At 43.2% G+C, this 27,051-nt stretch overlaps 1 protein-coding gene across 3 annotated transcripts in view; it reads left to right on the top strand.

Moving 5' to 3' along the window:
- The window catches only part of NEDD9 (neural precursor cell expressed, developmentally down-regulated 9), a 98,498-nt gene extending 83,815 nt beyond the window's left edge, over positions 1-14,683 (top strand). For all 3 annotated transcript variants that reach the window (XM_066188154.1, XM_066188164.1, XM_066188144.1), the window contains 5 exons: positions 9,683-9,784; positions 10,643-10,744; positions 11,174-12,397; positions 12,719-12,808; positions 13,680-14,683. In XM_066188154.1, coding sequence (XP_066044251.1) covers positions 9,683-9,784; positions 10,643-10,744; positions 11,174-12,397; positions 12,719-12,808; positions 13,680-14,171 — 2,010 coding nt within the window. In that variant the 3' untranslated portion in view covers positions 14,172-14,683. The remainder of the gene's footprint in view (positions 1-9,682; positions 9,785-10,642; positions 10,745-11,173; positions 12,398-12,718; positions 12,809-13,679) is intronic.
- Positions 14,684-27,051: the final 12,368 nt, after the last annotated feature.

The following is a 27,051-nucleotide window of genomic DNA, read 5'->3' as shown; positions in this document are numbered from 1 at the left end:
TAAGAAGAGTAAGACATTAAGCACAGTAAAGAGTTTTGTGACAGATTATTTTGTTATCAGAAAGAATGGGATCATATCTAGTGTTTTGCAGTTTGTTGGTAAAATGTATTTACATTCCAAGATAATGTCCCCATTTGCCCTCAGGCCTGAAATACCACAGTTTCCTGTGATGAGGTTTCCATAAATGGCCCAAACAGTGATCATACAGTCCTTCTTTTCTTCTGCTTTCACATCACAAACTCTACTTTCGGGGACTTGTATCCCTCATAACAAAATATTACTTCAGTGTTAAAAGTGCTGAACACACAGGAAGTTTGCTGAGTGCAGCAGGAATGGGCAACGCAGACCTCAACACTCACACCTCACTTTCACAAAGTGTGCTCTAAAGGATGAAAATACCTCAAATTAAATGCAAGCTCGGTGGTTAAGACAGCACACAGCCGTTTTCTTAGGCTCAGAATTTTCACTTAACTTTCCGTGTGATGTTAATAGGAGAACAACCATTTTACTGATAAAAAGTCCATGCAGTTAATCCCTCATTCACAAGGCAGAGTAAGCAATAGTTAGTTACTGATGTGATTTGTAGAGAAGTATTTCGAGAAAAAGACTGCATTTTATTAGCCTGAGCAAATATATGAGCACAGGGCTCTTTTTCATCAGTTTTGTTTGTAGGCCAGAGGCCTGCATTTTTCCCCTGGAGTATCAGAAAAAAAGGCCAGTCCTGCAATCTCATCCAATAACCAAGGTCTCCAGGGACACAAAGCTGTCTGCACAAGAGCAGGATCAAACCTTTGCTAAAAATAGTGAAACAATAGTAATAGTAATAATAAAATAAAAATGCAAGCTTATGGGCTCTTTCTTGGTGGTTAGAGACCTAGCTGAACCTTTGGTTATGTCTGAAACAAAACACCAGATTCGAGTAATCTAAATTGCCCTCTAAGTACTAAAAACTAAGCACAGCAGCAGAGCCTTTTAGAAAAAAAAAATCCTCATGAGTGGAAAACTGATTATTCCGAAAGCGAATCTCATCATAAGGAGGAAGTGTGGTTTCTGGAGATAGGAAATGGGTAGATGAAGACAGGTTACTGGCCGTCAGAAAATACACTTCCAGTAAAATCTAAAGTCTTGGCAGGCGTTCTAGGATTTTTTTAGATGTTTTGATTTGGAGGATGACTAATTAGCATCAGAAGATCATCATTCCATATGTTTGCATGAAACATTTAAATTTTTCTTTTTTATATACCAGTGGCAGTATAGCATCTTTTTTTTTTTTTTTAACATGAATCTAAATTAATCTTTCTCCCCAAACAGACTGTTGAGATGGGAGTAAAGTGAAATTAAGGTAGTTAAGTTCCTAGGAGACAGAAACCTTCCATAAGCCAGTCCATCCCTAATCTTTAAAAGACAGTAATATATTCCCATTGGGTCTTATCATTACAACTTTTACATATGCACAGGCAGTCATGGCTGAGGTCTGGTATAATTATTATACAGATGCAACAAACAATTCAGGTTGGAGTTTATATCTGTTTAAAAGGTGTCTGTGCCTTCCATAAACTTGCCAAAGCAAGCTGTGCTTATCTAAACACCACTTACTAGAAGCACATGTCTGTACAGCTGCCCTGATATACCCATACAGAAATGGAGCCAATACAGCTTGTGAGCCAGAGAACCTCTACAAATCAAATCAAACCAAACTTCTTCCTCATGGAAGGTTGTCTTTGCCTCTCTGTCTCTCAGCGCAGCGTAGCTCCCAACTTAAATGATTTAGGGGCACTTCCATTGTTTCTGCCCAAGTGTACCTCTGAGAACACTCTTGTGGAATTGAAGCTCTCTGGCAATGCTTCTTCTCAACCATTTTTTTGCCCACTGGGAAATGCTGATTCACAAAAACTGAAATTGTTGACAGGGAAGGATCTGTTCTGAGAAATGTCTGAAAGGAAGGGAAACAAGAAGTCATGGAAATACCCTGTTAAAACAATTCCCAAATGAATTTTCCTCCCCCTCCCCCCCCAATCTAGAAGTTCAATATAGGAGGAAAGAAATAACAGAAAAAAGATGAAGCATCTCAAGAGAATTAAAATTATTTGTATGAACTGAACTAAACTGGTTTCTGTTTGTGAGACTTTAGGATTTTATGTCCATTCACAAGGCAATACTCTCTGCCCTACCTGTCTTAACACTTCATCCTTTTTCTTTATTTCCTCTCCTCTGCCAAACTTGCCCTGAATTTGGGTTTCTGTCTTTGAAAAGAGACGGTCATAGTATTACCAGCACAGAAAACAAGCACTGGTTTGCAATTGGTTCTTCATGTAACAACTTTTTTAAAGTGGGGAGACTAGACAGACTGGGATGGCCAAAGCAAGATACTCTTTTTGATCATGGACAAGAACACCGAATGCTGAGGTGCTGACTTTTGCCACATACTTTTCATTTATCAAAACTGCAGCTCAGATTTAATCACAGTTTTCCAGAGAAGGCTTTAGCAGACGTGCATATTTCTCCAATAAACTTATCACACAATAATTGGGGGGATTCTTTCTCTGTAAGACCCATCCATTGACATTATTTCAGAATTCAGGCCTGTTCTATCACCAGTCCTGTAACACATCAGCTTTTTAGCTCTGTTGGCCAATGCATGCAAAAATTATGATGTTTCTGTCTGCCTAAATATGAGTGATTGTCATGGAGATGACATGACACTGATAAAACTGCTGTCAAGAATGTTGGACAACTATCCTCTTCACCCTCCTCTTAAAAATGCTGATAATTTAATTGTAATGGTATGATTTGCTCATCTCTCTTGTTCTCTTCCTTTCCTCTCAAAAATGGGACATTCTCAGAAGTATTGGTTTGACTGTCTTTAATTACATTTGTAAGTAAGAATGACTCTTACCAGAATCTTGGAAATACCCCTTCCCAGTCAGCCTTGCAATTCAAGGGCAGCCAGCACCCAGCCTGTTCCACTGAAGCAAGCAAAAATGTTGCTCATAACACAGCTGGCAGCAAGCCCTAGAGCTGATGTGAGAAGGAGCAGGATCATGTCACGAAAACATCATAAAATAAAGAAGAAAAAATACCCAGTCAAATCTCACCAGTGACAAAGCTGTTGAACTTTTGTCTGTGCTTTTTACAGCTCATTAGGTAAGATCTGGAGATGCAGACCTTTTCATCTGCATTTAGTTTGCAATCATGGACATCAGTGAGAAAAAATTCAACGCAATCATATAAAGCTACAGCTAATGCAATTTCAGCACTATTCCACCACACTTTATACAGCCCTGTTTTTTTATACAAATCAAAGCCTAGGACATTTATGTAACTCCACAGATTTTTTTGTTTGTTTGTTTGTTTTAATTGTTTGGAAAGACAATAAACCTGCACTTCAGATTTAGGAAAAATACAAAACTGAAAAAACAGTGTAATGACCTTGCTTTTGTGTAGTGATTAATGGAATAGGTCACACCAGAAGTTAAAAAGTCAGGATTAGGCTAGCAGTTGGTTGCAAAGGAGTTGTGATGTCACGTATTTTATCTTAAATTTGTTTCATAACTTCTGCTCTATATCTTCAACACTCACAACCCAAAACTTGTATCAGTCTTGTTGAAATAATACCACCTCAAAATTATAACACCCATTTTCATTACATACTGTTGTTTACATTATAATACCACAAGACTGGGCATCTACTGGTGAGGCACTCCATTGGCACATTTAAAAGTTTCTGTTTAAATGCCTGAGCCTGCAGAGTCAAGCATTTTTAATTTAACACACCACTAATAAGTGACATCTGGACCTGTTTTAGCTTTTGTGAGCATTTACAGCAGAATCTTCATAGGTGCAGCTCTTGGACAGCAAATGGAGATAAAGTAGGAGAAAATAAGCAGGTTTTTTTGAAGATGAAAGCAGCATAAAAAAAAAAGTTCTGTATCAGGGTAGTATTTGTCATGTGTTCTTATCTTCACACATCGGAATATTCTAAGAAATCTGAGTGGTGAACACCCCCTCAAAGATAAGCAGAGGTGTCACAACGCTCCTTGGTGCCGCATTTCTTTCTGGCGTGCGCTACGGCTGATAACTCGCTCAGCCCAGAAAATCAGTACAGTCATTTCTGTCAATTTCCTCTTGCCTGGCAGAGGCGTTTGGGCCTTAGCACTAGACACAACTCATAGTTGAGCTACAAGTCCAGTGCATCAGAAGAAATGCCTCTACAGACTTCCTCCCCTCTTTTCCAGCTTGTGATACTTGATCAAAGCCCTCCAACAGCTCAGTCTTGGCAGAAAGTATTACCAGAATATTTTATAGTGGCCCAATAGTCATACATTATTTGGATCAAAATAAAGTGTTATGAGTTCATAATCTATGACTTATAGCAAATTACAAATCCAAACATTGATAAGAATATCCTTAGCACATGTGAAAATCCAACCTTTACTCCTTGGCAGCAGGGAAATACGCTATGTGTTATTGTATATAGTAAATAGATACATAAAAACATGATTGCTTGTTTTTTTCAGAGCAGGCAACAGAAAGTGATACAGTAGGTATTACTGTCAAGAAATTTATTATCAGTCACTGGAAATCCTGATGCAGTTTGCAGAAGATGTGAGTGGAAACACTATGTGCTTTTTGTAAAAATGACAAGAGTTTTAGCCATCTAGCCAGGTTCTTTCAAGTATCCAAATTACCTTAGCGACTCTGTTTTTCAATCTAATGTTCCTGCAGTTCAACTTAGCCACTGAACTTTTCCGAAGTGAAAAAAAAAAAAAAACAACCTCAAAACATTTAAAGAGACACACATGGCTTACTAAATACATGCAGCAGAACAGAAAGAAGGGCCAAGAGGTCTGATCTGACATCATTCAATGGCTGCTGCTACTGCCTTGCAAAAGTCTAGGAGTTCAAGATAATAGGGAATTTTTTTTCCCCTTAATTCTCTCAGATATTTCCCTATATTCTCTTTGTCTGTTTTATACTTGTTACAAGCCTAAGAGAGCTCAGGTGGCTGTCATGTATCCACTTAAAGGGCTCAGCAACAGAATTTCAGCAATTAGAGCTTCATAGTAAATTTAAAGAAATAATTTACAACAAGAAACAGACATGACTTTTTTTTTTTCCTTACACCTTAATTCATTTCTTCCACATCCAGGCTTTATGCCAGTCCCCTTTCATGCACCACCACTTGGCCTCCTCCAGGGCAGAACTCTTCCTAGGGTAAGCAGTGGATGGCAGTAGCTCATCAGCTGCTGAGCCCTGCCCTTCACCTGTGGGGTGAAGAGGAGAGCATCGTGGGGTGAAATATGTTTTAATACAGTTCTTTGTCCTGATTTAAGATATATGCCCCTTCTTTACTGGCTTCAAAAAGCACTATTTTAAATCTATTTAAAAAGCAGTCAGTAGGCATCAGTGGGCTCTTGGGGTTGAGAGGCCATTCTAGGAAATACCAAGCTGCCCTTTTTAGCTCCCCTCTGCCTGTGGTTTGGGTGGGGCAAGGTGTTACAGAGGTGCAACCTACATGTGATCAGTTCTGTCACCTGTAAAACTCGCTTGTTCCCCATCATTCTGCATATCCGGATTTGCAGTTCATGAGAACAGGCCAAATTCCGCCCTCCATTTTACCACTATAAATTCAGAATAACTTTGTTTGCTTCAGTAGGTTTATTTGCTCTTTGTCCTTGTGAAACAATGTAAACTACAGTGTTGTGCATCTGCTGTAAGCACTAGAATGGTCTTCTTGTTGCCATAGTTAGGAATGTTCTCTGTTGCAGAACATTCACTCTAACATGCATTTTAATCCTGGAAGAAATAGAATGTTGGTTTTACCCCCCCTATATTTAGGAAAGCGGGATTTAATGAACCACAGGACTGGATATTTTGTTAAGTACATGCACATTCAGCTCTTTTTTCTTGGTTAGGGACATGCCATTGGCATGGAGAAGACCCAAGTAATTGCTTTTGGAAGAACATGGTCTTCAGCAAAGAATAGAACAAACTTTCTATTGCTCATTTGTCTTTGTTTTGCATACTGAAAGTTTGAAGGCTCATTACATGTTTCACCAGAGCCAAAGCTGTTAGTCGCTCTGCACGGATTAAGTGGTTAACAGTGTTTTGAGAATGTTGGGCTAGATAGTTTGTGGGAGCACCATCTGTTTCCTTTAACACGTAAACAAGGAAAATTGCTGGTTTGAAAAGCAGGATTATTTTTTTATACTTGGATGACCACAGGCATTCTTAAAAAAAAGAAGAGGTAAAAGGAAAAATAATTCTCGTGAGGTATGAAGTGCAATGACATTTGTTAGAAAATAAATTTGTGAGTGCCAGACAGGGCTGCTATCCCTTTCTAGAAGTGGGCAATGTGGAACATTTCCTTTGCACTCACCTCCTTCCTTCTGAATTCATCTTCAAAAGTAAACTACCATCAAAAATAAAACCATAAAAAATGTTCAACAATGCACTGGGTGGGCTGAGCATCCCATTCAGAAGCAGCAAGTTAATTTAATATATTTATGGATAAATATCCAAAATCAAAAGTTACTTCTGACTGGGTTTGGTATCTTTCATACTTCATCTGCCCAGCTACCCCTGTCTTCCTCAGACAGAGGAAGCAGTGCAACCCCATGTCCTGATGTCCCATGTGAGGACATGAGTGTAAGGACAAGTGGTTTTAACTTGTGTGTGCTTAGGGACATGGCTTAGTGGTGGACTTGGCAGTGCTGGGTTTATGGTTGGACCCAGTGATCCTAAAGGTCTTTTCCAGCCTTCTGTAATTCCATGCCTTGTTACCTGTGCTGCTTGGATCAACGCCTTTTTTTATATTGGAGACCTGTGATTTTGTTCATGGAGATCAATTCTCTGAGCAAGAAGAGAGTGGTGGTATCTTTTATCACAGAATCACAGGATGAACTAGGCTGGAAAAGACCTTTGAGATCATTAAGTGGAACCCGTGACCTAACACCTCCTCATCAGTTAAACCATGGCACTGAGTGCCATATCCAGTCTTCTTTTAAAAATGTCCAGGGTCGGTGACTCCACCACCTCCCTGGGCAGACAATTCCAGTGCCCAATCACTCTTTCAGTGAAGAATTTTTTTCTACAGTCTAACCTAAACTTCCCCTCACACAGGTTAAGACTGTCCTGTTCTGTCAGTTGTTACCTGGAAGAAGGGACCAACCCCAACCTGGCTACAGCCACCTTTCAGGGAGCTGTCGAGAGTGATGAGGTCTTCCCTGAGCCTCCTTTTATCCTGAAGGAGTTCAGTCATTCAGTTTCTGGTGTAGAACAAAACTGAGCGAGTGGGTATAAAAATTGCACAGTGAGCAACCAATATCTGTCTTTTTGGAGCTTGACACATCCTACATTGTCCATCTAGGCCACAAGCAGAGCCAAACTGCAGCAGTGCACCATTCCTCCTGCTTCCAGCACTGTGTGGGGCCTCTGGCTGCCCACCGTGAACACCCTGTTGTTTCTTTTCTCTGGGATGATCAAGCAGTTTCCCAGCATATCAGCAAGCAGGCTAATGCCACAGTGTTCACAGCAGCAGAAGGACTGGTGGAGATGGGCTACCCAGGAAACAGCCTTTTGTTTTACTGTTCTCCCAGAGGGTAACTTTACCACACCAAATGACTCATTGAAGCAATTCCCTGGTTGTAATTTTGGAGCCCTTGGAAGGAACCTCTGAATAAACATGGCTTCAAACCTAATCCTTCTGTTCTTGACTTGGGTAGAAAGCATTTGACTGGCAGTAAACAGCTGGGGAGAAAAAATTATGCAAAATATATATGGCAAACTATTGTAGTCTGGTCACTAGTCCTCACTGGGAGAAAAAGCATGAAGCAGTGGTGTTGATACAAGTTAGAATTTTCTCTGGCAAACAGAATAATCCGAGAATAACTTGAGAGTGGCCAGGGAGGAATACTGTCTGGAGTGACCCATTATGGGAAGCTTCTAGTAACTTCAGAAAGAATTCCCTTAAAAGTTTTGTCCATAGATACCTTTTACAATGCAGTAGGTGAGTCTGTGAGACAGGAGCGGCCTGCCATAAATGTAATATTTTTAGATTCTTTAAAAAAAAACACTCCTGTATATGTAAGCCCTATTAGCCACACACCCAATTGAGCAGAAGTCCTCTCATACACAGCACTCTGGAGACTATCACTTCCAGTTTCTGTCCTCTGATGCTAATTCAAGGAAAAGTACTTGCAAAAGCCATAGTCTTGCCCCACTTGCCTGGCGTGACTCTTCCTCCTTTCCCCAAGGCCCACACAGTCAGGGCAGGGGCTGGTGCTGACTTGGGCTACTCACTGAATCAGAGCTGTACTCTGCTGGCAAGGCACCCACCTGGAGGGGAATCCAGTGGTTATTTCCATGTCCGTGGCACAGGGACAGAGACTACACAGCCAAATCTGGGAGGCAGATGAAAAGAAGGAAAGCCTGTGTTGTTAACATAGTAGAGGTAGGGGGCTTGACATGAGGGGCTTTCCCTGAAGACCTCAGTCAAGAAAATCTTGGTATGAAATCCAGTCAGGATCCAAGGATTCCTAACAGCAAGAACTGCCACGGGATCCTTATTTAGTGTTTGGGTAGGAATGTTGTTGGTATGTCTCAGATACATTTCTAAGGAGAGTTAGGTAGCTCTGGTATAAAATTTTTTCCAGCTGAGTAGCCATATCTTACACGAGCCTATGTAATTTGCCATTTTGTGCTTTTGGGTTACAGTATCCTTATTTTTTTTCTTAGAGCTAAATGGCACCAGCAGAGGTTAAGATGTCAGTATTTCCACTACCAACCCAGTTCTCTTTTGGGGTTAGGTAACATTTCTTTTATACCACACCGTACTGAAATTCTGCTGTGCAGATGCTGTCCAAGACTTAAGGCATTTATTTTTTCACCAGAATTTATTTGTAGTCATTATGGTAGTTAATGGTTTACAAAATGTCAAAAAATGTGAATTCTAAGCTTTCTTGTTTTTCAGAGGCTGTTATTGCATTATATACTTCAAGAATGGTTTGACATTTCCCATCTCTTAGCCACGAACATAGAAAAAACAAGCAGAGACAGCAAAATTGAATGTCCTGCTTTGGAAGGTTTGAGCATGGCATTTCTATGTAAAGAGTTTCCAAAGCCTCAATTCACACTCAGTTGTCCAGGATGATGTGCTATGGAGCACAATAACACACAGAGTCCTGCTGGAGTAGGTGGGAAATACCTCTACAAGCAAAGGCTGTAGGCTCCCAGAGCCTAAACATAGTATTTTAAGCCTCTGACAGTGAGTGAGGACACTGACACCCAGTAGGATCAGTGTACACAGCCCTGATCTCAGTGAGTGGGTGGTGCAGCCATCACCTCCTGTGGTCTGTGCTAATGGGAAGAGGTCAATGGGAAGAAAGGATCAAGCTCTCAGACCTGCACAGATTCTGTGCTTGACAAATAGAAGATAGAATAGAGCTCTAGCAAACAGTCATGTCAGGGCTGGTCTGGTAAGAAAAAAACGGTGCATTTGTAGCTGCTAAAACTGATTTTAAGGGGTTCATCTCTCAGAAGGGTGTGCAGACTGGTGTTACTAACATTGCCAATGATGCATGAATGTTAACAGGGCTGGATTGTTTATACCTTGTGCAGTTACAGAGAGAACATGCCAAGATCCTCAGAGACTTAACATTTCCTCTTTTTCCTTTACCCACAGGTAATAACACCAGTCAGGTCAGGACAAGGTTATGTTTATGAATTCCCTTCCAAATACCAGAAGGATGCCTACGATATCCCTCCTGTTCGCCCTCTCCAAGGGGTAGGTGCCAATAAAAGTGCCAACACAGCTGACAGAGCACAAAAGGTGATGAATTTCTACCAGACTTTTATGAGCAAGGCAAGTTCTCTCATTTCAGAGAGAAAATATGTTTTAATTAGATGCTCTGGCTTATTCACAGATCACAGACGTATTTCAAAGTTTTATTTGATGTTGACTAAGATTTGGCAGCACACCAAACGCAAAAGTCCCATTTGTTCTCTCTGTTTTGATCAAAGAGTATATCTAAACAGAATAAACTTGCTGCCTGGGAACATTTTTTCCCCCTGTACTTTGTTGTTGCATAGTTGACAGTAATTCACTCAGTAAGGGTAAAATTATCGCCTAGATGAACAGCTGCTATGCAGGGAGTTGTTTTCACCACCTATTGACTGCACCATGTCACTGAGCTTGAAATATATCGTTGGTCTGGGGAGCACCCTTAGCAGTCAGTCCCAGGACTACAGACTTGTAGAGTGGATGCTGGCAGGACCTGGAACTCAACCACCCTGGATGTAAGGGTGTGATCAGTTCTGGTCATATGTGCTCCCCTGTTCTCCCCAAGAGGTATCTGTAATAGACTGACCCTGATTTACCTCTCAGGAGGGAAGTCAGCTGTGACTTCATCTCTCCATCCTACTGTCCACACCACTGCCCAGAGGAGACCTAGCAAAGTGCATTTCCTCCTAACTGTCCAAAATTCTAGGCAAATCCAAGATGTTCTCCCATATGAAAAAAACTAAAGAGCTCTGGTCACATTCAAACTTTCTGAGAGGAAACACAGAAACTCTGAAAATTCATGTAATAGCAGAGCTTTCACAGAGGTGATTTATTTCTGCAATCAATTTATTCTTTCTGCAGATATATGACATTCCCCCCACAGCCGTTAAGGGGCCTGCACTTCCAGTTCCCATGGGAGAAGCAAAAGCTTTAGGAGTGTATGACATACCACCTGCCAAAGGGGTAAGCATTACTCTGTTTCCACAAGATCCTGTATTTTTGTGTCTGGCCAAAGACATGTTCTAACAAGGGTTCATGTATGATCCTGAAGGAAAAGGAGATTCAGTACTTCAAAAGCTTCCGTAGGTTTTTAAACTGTTAAAACTGGTGAAGTGAAGCACTGCATCAAAATTAAGGTTATAAACTATAAATTGATAATTAGACCTACATTATCTTTGTGGCAGCATGTCACCTTTTTGGATTTTGCTGCTTATGGGAATTTGCATCAGGATGAGTGATAAAAAGTGAGATATTAAAACTGACTCTCAGTCAAACTTAAGATAAGTAGCTGACTCTTTGAAAGTCAATAGCAGATCTTCCATCCCAAATGGAAGATGGTAAATATTTCACTGTTCTAGTCAAAGGTTTCATGTGTTTTTTTCTGTGATTCAGGTCTATGCTGCACCTCCATCTGCATGCCAAGATGATACAGCCCTGAGGGAAAACTTTCAGGATTTTTCATCTCCAGTGGGCCGCAGTGTAAGACCAGAAGGAGTATATGATATTCCCCCTCCCATCACCAAAGCAACAGGAAAAGAACTTATTAGATTTTCTCCTGAGAGCCTTTTATTGCCAGGTGGAATGCCACAGACACAGAGTGTTTATGACATCCCTACAAACCATCAAAACCATTTTCTTGGACAGCAAATTGCACCTGAGAAAGATGTTTATGATACCCCAAGGGGAATTGCATTCCCAGGACAACAGACAGGACTCAGTGAAAGTCCCATCACAGAAGGAAGAGAAGGTGTCTATGATGTGCCGCCTCCAGTCCTCCAAGACAATAAAGGCGTACAGGATGTGACTGATGGGATGAATAGGCTGTCTTTCTCCAGCACAGGAAGCACGAGGAGTAACATGTCCACGTCGTCAACGACATCAAAAGACTCTTCTCATTCAGCATCAACTGCACAGGACAAAAGACTAATCCTTGATCCAGACACTGCTATAGAGAGGCTTTATCGCCTCCAGCAGATGGTGGAGGCAGCTGTCAATCACCTCACAGCCTTCATTACACCAGACTGGCGGTCCTATGGATATATGGAGAAACACATCAATGAAATTCACGCTGCTGTGGATAAGGTAGAGCAGTCGCTGTTGGAATACCTCCAGTTTGCCAAAGGATCAGCAGCCAATGCTTCCTGCCTGTCTGAGTTCAGCCTCCTCAACAAAATGAGGAGGGAGGTGCAAAGGCTGGAGGACTCTCACCAGATCCTTACCCAAACCAGTCGTGACTTGAACAGCTGCAGCTGGTCTTTGAATGTCCTAGCTGTCAACAGAGTGCAGAACAAGTGCGATGACCTGGATCGGTTCGTTATGGTGGCCAGGACAGTCCCGGACGATGCCAAGCAGCTGACCACCACTATCAGTGTCAACGCAGAGCTGCTCTTCAAACAGGCATTGGGCAGCTCCCATTTCAAAAACATACCAGAGAATATAATGAATGCTCCTGACTGTGTGTATGACAGCCCTCAGATGCAGCGTCATGGAGAAAAAGCACAGAACCACGGCAGCTCCCTTCCCCCACTCCTGAGCAAAGGCCAGCACCCTTATAATGCCACCAGCGAAGGCTCGGAAAAGAGCTGGATGGATGACTATGATTATGTTCACCTGCAGGTAGGTAAACCCAACACCTTGTTCTGCATGTGGTCATGTAGGAATTGTCTGTGGTTTTTGTAGAAGCCTCTTGTGGGAAAGCAGCAATCAATTGCCATGCTAATGCATATTCAAGGTTATGATATGATGACTTCCTATCAAATAGGACTGTTGGATTTCTAATAGTTATAGCCTTTTGCTATGCCACACTATCCTTTCATCTTCTGTACTCTTGGTGCCAGTGAAAAAGTCAATACAAAGCAGCCTCTTTCTTGACCTGTGAGCTGCCATTTAGCTCAGGAGTAGTTTTGATTTAACAGTCTCTTGTGTTACGCAAAACAGGGGAAAGAAGAGTTTGAAAGGCAACAGAAGGAGCTTCTGGAGAAAGAAAATATCATCAAGCAGAGCAAAATGGAGCTAGAGCACCATCAGGTATGTTCTCCCAGGTGTATAATGGTCCTGAAATGCAGCATTTCTCACACTTAAGGAGCACTGGTCAAATAGAGCAGAAGGGGCCCTTCCCTCAGCAGTGTGCAAAGGATACAGATAACTAAAAAAGCAGAGTTTAAAAACTCTAGAAGTTCACCATGGAAGAGGAACAAGCTTCTGTGGTGTCTCACAGCAGGTCAGTCACAAAGCCAGCTTGAGAACTTGGCTTTCCTGACCCACCGCCAAGGCCCTTAATCACTTGTCCATACTGAATACATGTGCCACCTTCACATCTGCTCAGTCAACATCAACACCATCAGCTTAAATATTGTGCTGAACATCACTTTTAGTGCCAAAAAAGTAGGTTCACAAGATCAAGAGGTGTCACTTTTCCCTCATATTAAATGTGATTTCAATATGATTCAATTCTTCAATATGTTGTTGCCATATCGTATGGCATTAAAATTGTACAAGCAGTGAGGAGGTGAGGTTTAAAGGGTTTTCATCTCAAAATCCCACAGAGATGACAACTTTTTAAAGATCGTGTAGGAGTCATTGCCACTTGGATCCATCTCTCTCACTTGTGATTTCAGAATACTCCAAATGAGCAACAGCCTGTAAATTCAGGAGTTTGAGTTGTTGGGTTTTTTTAATGCAGATGAAGTGTTTTAGATGTTTCTCCCTTCTGAATTCTGCTTGTTTGGATTTACAGTAATCAAAGCACTTGATCCTAGAAAACATACTGTTACTTCTTACTTAGCACAAGGTCAGTGTAGGATACCCAGGGGCATCCCGAGGCACAAAGTGAAATCGTAACACATAACAGCATCTTACAAGGATACTTGCTGATGGAGGCTTTGGTTTTTCCTTTCAGATCAATCAGTTTCAACGTCTGGAGCAAGAGATCACCAAGCCAGTGGAGAACGACATCTCCAAATGGAAGCCTCCGCAGGCCCTGCAGACCTCCCATGACAGCCGCCTGCTCTTGTTCTACTCCGACCAGTGTGAAACTCACTTTAACTCCCTCCTGAATGCCATTGATGCCTTTTTCAGTTGTGTCAACTCTTCTCAGCCCCCCCGGATCTTTGTGGCGCACAGCAAGTTCATCATTCTGAGCGCTCACAAACTTGTGTTCATTGGGGACACGCTTGCCAGGCAAATGACGACTCAGGACATGTGCAACAGAGTGATGAACTCCAGCAACCAGCTCTGTGAACTGCTCAAGAGCGTTGTTCTGGCCACCAAGGCGGCTGCCTTGAGTTACCCCAACACAGCATTCCTGCAGAAGATGGTGGACCGAGTAACAGAGCTCTCCCATCACGCACAGTTGTTCAAACTCTCTCTGGCCCAAATGGCATCCTTATGAGAACCCAGCAGAATCCAATCCATGAGCAGCAAAGTTGCTCTTCTGAGCAGACAAACTGGAGCTATTTTTATGTAAATGTTATCTTTTTTTAGATATTTTTTATTAAATATTTTAAATACATTCTTATGCATTAGAGAGTCTAATTAAATCAGGGATCTGGGAATGTTGTCTGGTTCTGTACTATGTTTCTTATACACATTTAGATTTGTATACACAGCGTATATGTATATGTTGCTACCTTCCCTGAAACATCAATTAAGCACCTTAAAAATTACGCGTCAGGTAAACAGTGCATATCTTTTGTATATACAGCCTGTTTCCTCAGCATATTTGTTAACTGGATGCTGCACTCTTTCTTGTTTCATTTGATCTTGATGCTGGTGCATGGACTTGGTTGTGAAACCTACTTGTAGCAATCCATGAAGCAAGTGTAATGGTTCTCATAGAACTCCATTCCCTTCTTAGAAATTACTTTCTATAGGTTAATTCTGTGAAGTTTAACTCCTCTTGATATTATTTTGTTGCATAAAACATTTGGTCATTCTGACCAACATGGATGCACAGCTGCAATGAGCAACATATCAAGCAAGGTGTACAGCATTTGGGAGAAAAGCATTTTTAGGCCATGTAAGAAACAGGACCTTCAAAGGAGGAAGGCAGAATTGTATATATTTAATATCTTTTGGCATTCAGATTTCACTGTTTCTAATAACTGTGCAACATGGGATTTCAAAACCATGGATGAATTCCCAGCACTGTAATTTCATACATGTTTACTTTGTATGTCCTTGCATTGGCAATTTAATTTAACAGTCAGGCTTGAAAGCCTTATTGTTTATGGACTCAGAGTTATCCTGAGGGCATCCCAGGATCCGTTGGGCTTATCTTTGAGGCTGTGGATGAGCAGTGTTTAAAAATACCAATCCCTTTCAGAAGGATTAACATACAAATTGTATTTCGTATGGAAAGAAAAAAGCTTAATTTTAAATAACAGATATTTAAACATCTCTATAGCATATACACAATTTAATGAAAAAATAGCACTTAATTTTCTAAGACATATTATTAGGAATTAATTTCTTCTGTTGCAATTCTGACTTCCATTTAACTACTGGGCTTTTTTTCTGGAATTCTGTTATGTAGATGCTGGTCTTTTCTGCACTACACTGTTGCCAAAAATGATGTCCTGTTTTAATGGGACTGTTCCATCAGTAAGTACGCACAGTCCCACCTAGTAATCTTCAATGTAGACCCTTAAAAATTCTTAGCAGAGAGTTAGTCTCCTTGAGAAATTTCATGTATGCTGGTCACTCCAAAACCCATATCAGCTCATTTGTCATCATTGCCTTCTGTGAACCTCCTAAAAGTAAGTCACAGAACACCATTTGCCTGCAATCCCCAGCCTAAAAGCTGTGCTTAAAAGTGAGCAGTAGCTCAGGAAAATTCCAGGTGATTCTGGCATTTTTAAAGCATAAACACTACTGTCCTTATAATTGAAGGTAGTCCCACGTTAATGTATTCAGAGCATTTGCCTTATCTCTGGTTACTACATGGTCATGAGATCAGTAGCACCTGAAAAACAGGCACTTCTCACTTCTGACTCCTGACTTTCCCATTTTGTAGCTGAACATGTGCCTTATTGAAATGGGATTTGTTGTCTTAAGTAACAGAGCCATTTCAGCAGTGTATGAAACCCTGCAGCCTTAATGTATTGTCTTAGAGTGAAGACTGCTCTTCACTACCTTAACGTTCCAGAGTGCAGAACATTCCTGGAAGCTCAATGGAAGCCAGCGCAACTCCTGCTGGCTCAGGATGGGCTCTAAGGCTTGGCCTGGTATAACATCCTGAAAGGGCAGTTGGGATTTTGTAACCTACAACCAGTTGCCAAAAAGCAATCTGTGTGAACCTGTTTTGTACTATTGTTGTTTGGGATTCTTTTGGATTTCCTCGTCCATTTTTTTCACTATATATTATTAGAAAGTGAAAATGTGTTTCTAAGTGTAGTGGTTATGTTGATAGTTTGTGCTTTCCAAAGGAGAACCTTTATTGAAACCCTGTATTACAGTTTGTTATCTTGTAGAGAGTCATTTTGAAATTATTAAAATTAAAAGCTTTTTTTATATATAAAAAAAGGCAGCTTGGTCTTATTTTTTCTTGCTTTCAGAGTCTTCTAAGCATATTCAAAGGAAATATTGCTGCTTGCTAATAATATCAAGGCCATTCTAAAATGAGGACCTCATTTTCTGTGTTTTCACTGGTCAGTGCTCATAGTGTGAAATGAGAACTTGGGGTTTTAAGAGGGACAGAGCTTCTCTGCCTGTCCAGAAGGAGCAGGTGAAGCATTTATACAGCTCAGCTACAGAAGCTGTCAAGTCCAAAATATGACTGTCAAGGCCTACAGTACACAGAGCCACAATCCTGCCCCATTCCTTGTGTGTATTCCCACTGCATAAGCTGCATCCCAAACCACCTCATCCTGGCACCGACAGTGTCCTTCCCATGAGTGGGGCAGTTCCTCTCAACACAATCCCACAGTTAGGTGGGGTCACAGGACACAGCTGTGCCTTCCACCCATTCTGGCCTGCTCCCCATCTGCAGCACTTACCGGTGAAGCCATTATCCATGCAGGAACTGGAAAAGCAACTTTGCTCAGTACAGGCACCTTTCCCCCCACACCCAGTGATAAGAGCATCCCTCTCCTACTGCACGCCAGGTTGAGCATTATGTGGGTGTGAGTTCCATCTGAAACAACCCCATGGCTTTAAGGATCACAAAGTTTTCCCAGAAGTTAAATTTACATTTCACTTCTGCCAAGGCACTCACTGCCCAACCTGTCAGACACCCAGGGGTGCAAGGAGGAGAGAGAAAGCCCAGGGCTGGTGCTGTCCTTGCACCAGATTTGGGCTGCTAATGAAAGACTTCTCTGCCAGGAAGCATAAGAGCAATGAAAACTTTGAGAGCAAAGTGCTTGGTTTGGCTCACCACGTCATTGCAAGGGGACAGCTGGGGATGCAGGGTTGCTTCCACAGAGTGCTCCATTTTGTTCCCCTGCTAAATTTAAAAAGGTCAACTAACAACAAGGAAGGGACTGGACAAACAAAATAGTTCAGAATAGAAACCAGAGCCTCCTTGCTCCCCTCCCTCGAGCCATGATGTCCCCATGCAGTTGTCAAGATACTGCTGTTGTTTGGCAACGAAGTTGATGGCCAGTGTGAAATGACTGTCTCGTGGCCAGTGTGGAAAAAAAGCGTGCCTCATGCTAGTGGCAAATGCAGAACACACATGGCTCTTTACTCCATACATTAAGTAATTACTATTTCATGTTTATTAGAAAAACACTTCCTTCCTCTTCCAGGATGATGAGTGAGGGAGAAGAAAACCAGGCAAAAGCCTTGAAATGGGCAGGTTTTAGAGAAGTTAAAAATTCATAATAATATGACACAGGAAAAAATTCATACTTCACAACCCCCTGCTGCTACCTCTGCCATTTCTTGCAGGCCAGGGTTGTGCAGCTCTTGCCTTTTCCACAGCAATGCACTGCTGCAGCCTCAGCAGAGTCACTGCCTGCTGTTCCAGCACAGGCAATATTGGTGAAGAATGCCAACTTCTCACACCGTCACCTGATGCCAGAGTACGCCCCAGCATCTTCACATCCCCCATAATTTATTGGCCCTGGAGCTTTTGGCAGTCTCTGACATGAACATCCAGGCTGCATTTCAGAAGTGTCCCTCCCACACCTGTCACCAGTTCTTCAGAGTTTTGTCACACTAGTTACACCTTCCCTCTGCCTACAAGCCAAGTATCTGTAGCTTTTCAGATCCAAATTCAGATTTTCTTTATTAAGCCTCCACTTCCAGGTTGCCTGCTCTAATTTAACATGCCTCAATCTCAACCTAAAGGCTTTACAAGCTCATGGGATTTTCTCCAAAGGTAGATCTTAACCTTCCCTTGCCATTTCTCCTCTCATGATGCCCACAGCTTTAGTCAATATTTAAACAGAAAGATTTCCAGGGCAAAGCCATAGTCACACCGGTCCCAGAAGACAACACAAAGCAGTCCTCCCTACTTCAAAATATGCCTGTCCATTTATCATAGCATGTTAACACTGGCAGTTTCAAAAGCTACATGTGCATATCTTTCTTAATTCAATAGAGCCCTTTTTCTGCTAGAAGGTTTTCCCATCTAAGAGATGGACTGTCTATATAATGTAAATTTGGGGTATTTTTTAAAATATTTTTTTTTGTTACTTGCACCCAAATTCGACCTTCGACAGCAGCTTTCTCTAAGAGCCTAGATATAGCTGTGTGGCTTTTCAACATCACAGCAAGGCTACAGTTGTATCTAGTGCTGCAAAGTGCTTCCCAGAAATTCTTCTGACATGAAGAGGTCATTGTGGCTCAGGCTTGAGAGTACCTGCATAAAATGAACAGCAGCAGGAAAAATATCTAACCCAGCCCTCTTATAAACCTGTTGACTTCACAGAGGGCAGGAATGAGGTTTGACTTCCAGGGAGGTTGCATGAGGGGTAGCACAGACTCTCAATAACTTGTACTACTTCATTTTCCCTCTGATGTACTGCCCAGAGACAATTTTACGTTGATTAAATTAGAGCTAAATTTGGAGGGGAGTTCACATGATGAGCAAGGCCTGATTATGCTGGACACATTGCCAGCTGTTGGATTCATTTAGGAAACCCAAGTACATCATTCTCTATTCAAAACCCAAATATTTAGCCTTCAGTGCCAGTGAGTTATGTAGGGTATGAAGTAGCCAGTCAGCTGCCTGACCTTGGAAGAAACACCTCCCCAGGGCATTGATTTGAGCTCCTCAGAAGCTGCTGGGTTCAGATCAAGGTGCTCTTCACACACACCCCCCCCCCCCCCCCCCCACCTTCCAGGTCAGTGGCTAGGACCACTTAGGGGGGGGCTTCCCAAAGCAAAGGACCAACAAGGATAGTTTCAGGTCAAAATTTTAGGGCACAGTCTGGGCATGCACACTGCCAGCTGCTGTAGAGGCCAGCTTTCAAAGCAGAAAATCAGTAGTTGCCCATTCTGGGGGTGAAAGCTTTTTGTGCCTTCTGCTGAACTCTTGTCTCTGCAGAAACAGTCTTTGCTCTCAGATGTTGTGGACTGCTGAACAGGAGAAGATGAAATGCTTAGAGGGAGAGGCAGTCCTGAGCAGAAGATCACTTTCCCATCTCCCCTGGGGTTTATTTTGCAGTAGTAACCCCCTCACAGCAGTTTGTGCTGCAGTTCTGTCTTTTCAGCAGACAGCATCAGGCTTGGCTCAACCCACAATCGAGCTGCAGTTTGCTTTCTTTTTTCTGCACCTCTCTGGGTTTAACTTCTGGCCCTAGCCCCCACAAGCAAAGTCCACCAAGTCAGTGCCCCTCACAAGAATTCACCTTGTTGCTATTGGCTTCTCCATGAGTCCTCCCGGTCTGTGCCGAGGGCGAAGCCCAGTGCCTAAGGAGCACTGCTGCAGCTGCAATGGGCTCAGCACCGCCCTGACAGGGGATTCCTCTCTGCTGAACACCGAGGGAAAGCATATCTTCTTCTGTGCAATTCGACGTGCTGGGCTGACTGTGGTAAAGCCAGGAGCGGGGAGCACGAAGTCTCGCGTCTCCAGGAGCTCCATAGAGCTCAGTTCATCTGCTCGGCTCTGCCCCGGCTTTGCGGCAGGAGCAGCAGCAGCAGCTGCCGCCCCTGCCCGCAGCGCGCTCTCAGAGGGTTACGCATTCCATACGGCCAGGCAAAAATCACAATTCCCTGGTTCCGTACAGGCTCGCCCCCACGGAATATCAGCTCCTGTCAGCCAAGAAAGGGACGTAAAAATCCTTCTGCTGGGTTGTCCTCCGAGGTCAGGAGGACTTTTTTTTCCTCCTTCCGTGTAATCTCCCTTAATTACAGAAAGAGTGATCGGGGCCCTTTCCTTGATGCAAAGCTGCAGGAAACCAAATGCAAGAGGCCCTTCACAGCTTCCTACTTAGCCAGCTTTATCTTGCTCAACACTGCAGCCAGAGATGCCCAAACCATTGCCAGCCAGGAAAGCACAATAACAATGTCCCAGAAGCATCTGCTATTTATATGAAGGCAGACTTAACCGTGGTTAAATTAAGGTTACAGTGAAGGACAAGCAGAAAAAATCTGGAGGAGAGCAGAGGACAAGAAAAGAAAAAGAAAAAAGCCTGCTCTGGCTTTAAATTTTCTTACAGAAAGGAATCAAAGTAAATCTTACAACTTTTTGTGCAGTTAGAGGACCCCAGGGCGTTTTGCTGTGCAGTTATCCAAGTCCTCCTTTAGTCCCAGTCAAACTCAAAGAGAAAGAGCCACAAGGGTGAGTGGCCATGAACATGAAAAAGAAAAAAACCCAGACTTTTACTGTCTTTTCACCCTATGCTTCATTTTTATGAAGGATGTTAGGAGCAGCCCACCCAATAGCCTTTTATCTCAGGAGGTGACTTGAGCTGGAAACAGGTACCTGTAATTAACTTGTATTCCAGAATGGGAGAAGTTAACTTACCTGGCTTTTCTTCATGAGGCACTTCAAAGAGAAATTAATTTTTGATGAATGAGCACGTGCATTCTGCAGTGCTTGACCTGCAGTTAGTTTTCAGGCCTCGCTGCTCTAGACACAGCTTTCACTTGTCCACTCGCAGATGTACTAAAGGAATAAGCACAACAGCCCTGCTGGAAACCTGTCACTTTCATGGGAATTGCTACAATGACCAAATGGACATTGCCAGAGCAGGGCTGCATGGCACAGAACACCTCATTCCACCCTGAAACAGCAGCAGCTGGAGCTGCCTTTGCTCCTGGGAAGGTAGAAACCCACAGGCCCCTCAAATTCAGGCATTACACAGAACCACTGGTTCCATCCAAGAGGCAGACCTGCTGAAGACACCAAGATACACAAATAAGAAAGCTTCTTCCTCACTCCCTCCTCTTCTCTCCATGAGGGTGGTGAGTTCAGAAATGCCTCAATTTGGATTAGCCTGTATCTACTGTCAGTGTGAGACACCTCAGATGCAATTCATCCTGCCTATCTAAAGACATTTGCTTGTGAAATATCATCAGAGCCCCCTTTAAACTGACTTGAGTCCAATCTATATGATTAAATCTACTTTAGGATGAGATCAATCCTCAAGAGGCTCCAATGATTGATTGCATCTTCTTAGGTCTTCAAGAGCAGCCGGGACAAGCAGCTCAGGTGTAAATGATCACATCATAGACTCCTAAATTTTGAAGATGATGAGTACTACCTGGAGACGTGCCTCCTGAAACTTGATGGGGCCACATACACAGCTCAAGTCACAACCTGAACACTAAAACACTGTAGAAACTCATGAACTCTCCCTGGCTCACTAAGCCTGAAGCTGGTATTGGTACCATCACAGCACTGGTCCTGAGGGTTCAGCCAGTCAGGGCACTCCTGGAGCCTGAGCCAGCAAATGTCACAAACCACATCTAAGCTGAGTAACCCCAGTCCTGCCACCTCCTGCTAAGATGGCTCCAGGCTTTGCAATCAGGCCTGGCTCTAAAGTCCCATCAACTAAAACATGCTCTGTGCCAGATGAGGGAAAAGCTGGACATGCAGGTAACTCACACCTCCGTGCTTCCACTTTCCCAGCAGATTTCTTGGCAGCTCTGTGACTGTAGCAGTGCAAAGTCCAGGCAGTTACAGAACTCCCTGCCTGAAGGATTCCTGGGTTAAGCTGCTCTTCCTTGTACCAGAGCAGAGAAACACAGGAGAAGAGGAAAGTGAGGCAGATTTCCTTAAGGTCACAGGGGTGGTTTAGGTCCCCTCCATAAGTAATCTGCATATATCTCTGCCTTGCTGAAAAGTGCAATGTGCAGTTTCATACTCATTTCCAGGGAGAGCATGCACCAGATGCCAGGTTAAGTGGCCTTTGGCACAGGAAGGGCTGAATCACCAAGAGAGGCTAAAGGAGAGTCAAACGATAGAACAGCTCTTTGTTTCAAAATGCTGGTTCCAAAATTCTTTTCTGACAAAGTGAATTTACTTTCTTCTTCTAGTTAGAAATGTTTTGTGAAAGTCTTTTTTCATTTACTCTGAATGCCTTTCCACTATCAGCACATACACCACATCCCATTTTTGTCTGTCTTTCTCCTCATATGGGAATGAGGATGACACAATTGAAAACAGTAAGTACCTTACATGGTGAGTATGTAGATCCAGCTGAAAGAGATTTCCCATTTCTGTTTTCCTCTTCTTGATATTGGACAAAAAAACCCCACCTCCTAGAGAGCTTATTCTCGATGCTGTATCTAATGACACAAGTAAAGCCTTGTATCAGCCAGGCACTGCCTATGCAGTGACCTGCAGTGGCAGCTGGCAGCACAGGAATAAAGAGTCACATATGTAGGCACTGTGCTCATTAGCTGTTGAACAGATAGAGAAGTGTCATGATACTCCTAAGCTACTTCTGTCCCACAGACCAACCACACATTATTGGATAAAAAAAAAGCACCTACTTGGAGGCCAGCACAAGATACCAGTGTTACCATACAATCCCATACTCCTGCATTTAACCACTTTTCCAGCAAGTGTTTCTGCCTCAGGCTGTTCTAGCATGGAGGGAAATCCCATAATTCATATATTTCATATGGAGCCATTACAGCTCATTGGCTGCTTATCAGAGAGGTTCTGCTACAGTTAAGTTTTTCTGCTAAAATTCCCATAATAGGCAGACACAGGAGCCTGTGGCATCTCTTCTACAGCAAACCAAAATCTCTGGAGCAACCCATCTGATCCATATAAGTTATTCACAAATAATAACTTCAGCAGAAAATGCCAACCTCTACTTCCAGGCAAGGCAACAGAACACAAAATCTCCATACCCTGTGATCATTGCTCAATTTCTCATCCTATTAGAAAGGCAACCAAGTAGAAAAGTGAAATTCAATGTTTCCTACATGAATGCATCCATGGCTTCCCAGGAGGACATTGTGTGACAAGCAGCTAGGAGGCCATTTAAGCAGGCTGCGTTCCTCAGCAATGCTGCTTTTCCACAGGCTCCAGGATGAAGGCACAAGCCCCCCACACACAAAAGCCACAGCTGTGGCTCTATCACCAGCTGATACCTATTTTTAAAGCTCTCTCCACACACACAGCAGTGAGTCCACCAGGCCTGTTTTGTATCTAGCTCTTGCACTTTAGCTAAAGAACAAATAATACCTTTTGCACAAGTAGGAACTAATTACCCCTTCACAGCTTCCTTGCACAGGTGAAATCAGCTACAGGAGGGTGGGACAGTCTCGCACCTGCTGGCTGCAGCTCAAATCCCAAAGGCAGAGCCCAGCTCTGATGTCTGCTGGTCCTGCTCATGTGCAGAGCATCTCAGGCAGGAAAGGCTGCTATCTTCTCCCATGTGCTGCACTGAGGGTTGGCTTCTTACTGAGTGTTCAGAGTAGTAAATATGACAGCTGTTTGTGAAACACAGAACGGGTTTTCTTCCTTCTCAGTTTTGGAGACTTCTTTTAGTTGAGGGGGTGTGTGTGTATTCCATTGGTGCTGTTCTCTGAGCATTTCTAGCTATCAGCCTGACAACATTTAAGAAAGTAAGAACTTCCCAGGTGGGTCAGACCACGGAGCACACAGCCCCATATTCTATTTCTGGAAGGGCAGGTGGGTCTGCTTAGGGTACATTTGCAGGCTGACTCTCCCTAGCGCTCACAATCATTAGATATTGGATGTTAGGAAACACAGCACTGACTAAACCTCTCACTATTCCGTGAACTTGGGATTTGCCCATGGAAGTATCCATTAGTTGGTATCTGCAGGTTCGCAACCTTATCTTTGTTACATCTGTGGCAGCAGATTGCATGTTTCCATTACCTACTGTGTGTTTATCTACATGTGGGACAGCCCAAGAAATCTGTTGCTGCAGCCACCACTGAAGTGCTTGGCAGTCCTAGAAAAGACACTGCTCCTGTCATGTCCCTGTACCTTGGAACAGTGTCCTCAGTCTGTTGTGTTGTGTTTCCTCAGTGGGCAGCATGCACTGAACCCACTACCTCCGCCACATTCCCCTCATCCCAGCCCTTTCTTCCTTTCCCTAAGAGACTCACCCTGCTGTCCAGCACAATTACTTTTGAAGCACTGTCCAGTCCTGGTTAAAAGTGTTGATGACGAGCACATCTCACCAAACACGAACTGAGAGCAAAGGCCTTGGAGAACTGAGAAAATACAGCGTGACTAAAGCAGTTCTTGGTTTTGTAGATTGATCCTGGCTAGTCAGCCATGAGCTGGAGTCTGGACAAGAGAAAAAGAGTCTAGAGTCTTTTTTAGCCTTAAACACCACAAATACAAAAGGTTAGCTTCAGCTCTTCCTCCTGCTGGCCACAGGGCAGAGGCTTTTTTCTCCTGTCCAAGCTCCTGCAGGATGGGTGGGTGGCCACAGCTGCAGTGGTCCGGAGCATTGGCAAGCTCCTTTCCAGCAGCCTTTGTGCTCCTCATGAAGCTGCCTGCTGCCAGGCAGAGGAGTGGTGTAAGAGCCAGTGCCACCCTCAGCCCTGCTGGGGTGTTACAGACAGCCCAGTTCTTAATCCCAGCACTTCATCTCAGTTTTGACTTCGACAGTCTTGCAAGCACTAGAGATCACTAACACAAGAGCGGCAGCCCTTCAGACCCAAAGAGCAGGTGAAGACTCCTCAGGCACACACCTGTACAGCTGGAATAAGCCTGATTTTCCCTGGCAAGCCACACAAACTAAAAAAATGAATTAAAAAAAATTGTTTGCTCGTTTGTTTTTAATGCCAGCAACCCTCTAAGTATAAATGCTAGATTTCCTAAAGGGAATTCACTATAAGTCTTGTGTAATAAACGGGGGACTCAATAAAAGGAAAACAGGTTTCTCCAAAGCCCTGTGCAACAAAGTGCTTCCCTTAGCCTGAATAGACTCATCAGCAGTGTAACTCAACAAGGATCCCAGCATATCTCTATCCTCTAGCTTTTCTCAAGAATTTTGGTCTTTAATGCAAAGAAAATGTTACACAGGCTCTCTGTCCCCAAGTCTAATGTTAATATTGTGTTATTAATATTATATTTTATATTAATAGTAGGCTACTATTGGACTAATATTAATATTAGACTTTGGGAGAAAGTTCTAAAGTAAGCTGATCATGAGCCCTTCTTTTACCTGCTCAGTAACTAGCAGGATTTAGACCAGCTTTGATGGGATGGAATGTCACATCACATCTCAGTTGTGAGAAGCATGAGGATGCATTGTCAAGATCTGGTTTTGAAGAGATCTGGACAGCAGGCAGTTTGCCCTTGCCATCAAACTGGGGAAAAACCCCATAAAACCAACACTTTTCCTTAGCTGCTGTAGACACTGGTACCGTATGTTTGTAACCCTAAGAAGAAGTGCTGCTGTGGTGTGTTTTGTGGCTTTTTTTTTTTCCTTAAGGATGGTGAGAGGTAAGAAAAGCAGACCTCTCTTGGCATTTTTTGAGACCTCCCTTCCTGAAGCAGATAGTTTTGAGGTCACTTTCCTTTACAAAGTAAAGCAACGCACCAGTGCCTCTAGACTCGAGGCTCCAGCCATTCCAACAGCATTTTTGGCATGTAGTATGCAGCCAAACAAGAACGGGGCTCAATTCCTACAAACAGCTGCCCTCGTACTTCACAAACCCACAGAATAACAGCAGAATTACAATTGATTAATAAATAAATGAATAAAAATAAAGCGACAGCACCGGCAAAGGAGCGCAGGAGCATCGGCCCTGCCAGGAGGGCCCGTCTCCAAAGCCTGGCGGCCCGTGCCCTCTAGTGGTGACACGCGCCCTTCCCACCCAAACTGGATACTAAAAGCCTCCAGGATTTTACTATTTCTTTAGTATTTCAGACTGAATCTGCAGCGTCCGGTTCAGGGATACGCGTTTTCCACTATCCATGACATCACTTCAGGGCTCAGGAGAAACGTGAGGACATCCTGGAAGCAGGGACAAGGAAAAGTAAAATCAAGTCTACCCCTCACTATGTGAATCTTTTGGAAAATGTGAAAACTAAGGCTGCAATAAGTGTCACTGCTAATACTTCGGGGCCACAATTGTTAAACGAACCTCGTGATTTTGCCCAGAGAAGCTGTGGATACCCCATCCTTGAAAATGTTGGGTTAAATGGTGCTTTGAGCAACCCAGTCACAAGACGGTGTCCCTGACCATGGCAGGGAGGGTTGGAACTACATGATCTTTATTTAGGGTCCCTTCCAACCCATACCATTCTGTGATTCTATGATTTTGGAAAATAAAGAAGCTAATACAGAAATTCAGTAAAAGACCTGAAAATCAGAGCCTCAAAGTGAAATTCACAGCTCCCAGCCTTGGCATAGCCTCTTGGCTGGCCTAGAGGAAAGATGAAAGTTTCCCCACAAGGCTGTAGTACCCATGCGGGTTCGTGTTTGCCAATGTGCCCCCAACACACTGACTCCAGAGGTTGATCAGACTGGTTCTGTTCTTGGAAAACCAAAAATCAAGTTGTGCCTGGGTCAGAAGTCACAGCAAATGTGGTGCCACCCAGCCACCAAGATGAGAGGGCTTTAAGGGATTATCATCATCGCAGAGATGCTGCAGACCTGGCATATCCAAGCTAAGCACATCCTCTGCCTACGCCATGCAGACACCTGCACCCTGCACCAAGCTCAGGCCTCGTGCAATCACCCAGGTCATCAGGCAGCATCACCTGCTTCTCCTGAGGATGTTCTCAAAGCAGGGTCTTTCTAAAACTTAGGGGGAGCAAGTCTTTATATTTCTAAAAACTGAGACCATTCACGTTGGAAACAAGTAGTGTGCAGGAGACAGATTTTGATGCATTCCACCACGGCAAGGAAATTGCCTACCATTTTTAAACATGGAAA

Source organism: Chamaea fasciata, unplaced genomic scaffold (assembly GCF_029207755.1).
Source record: "Chamaea fasciata isolate MVZ Bird 193981 ecotype frontalis unplaced genomic scaffold, bChaFas1.0.hap1 SCAF_1, whole genome shotgun sequence".
Lineage (NCBI taxonomy): Eukaryota > Metazoa > Chordata > Aves > Passeriformes > Sylviidae > Chamaea > Chamaea fasciata.
The sequence above is the reverse complement of the archived record's forward strand: the minus strand, read 5'-3'. Positions and strand labels throughout refer to the sequence as shown.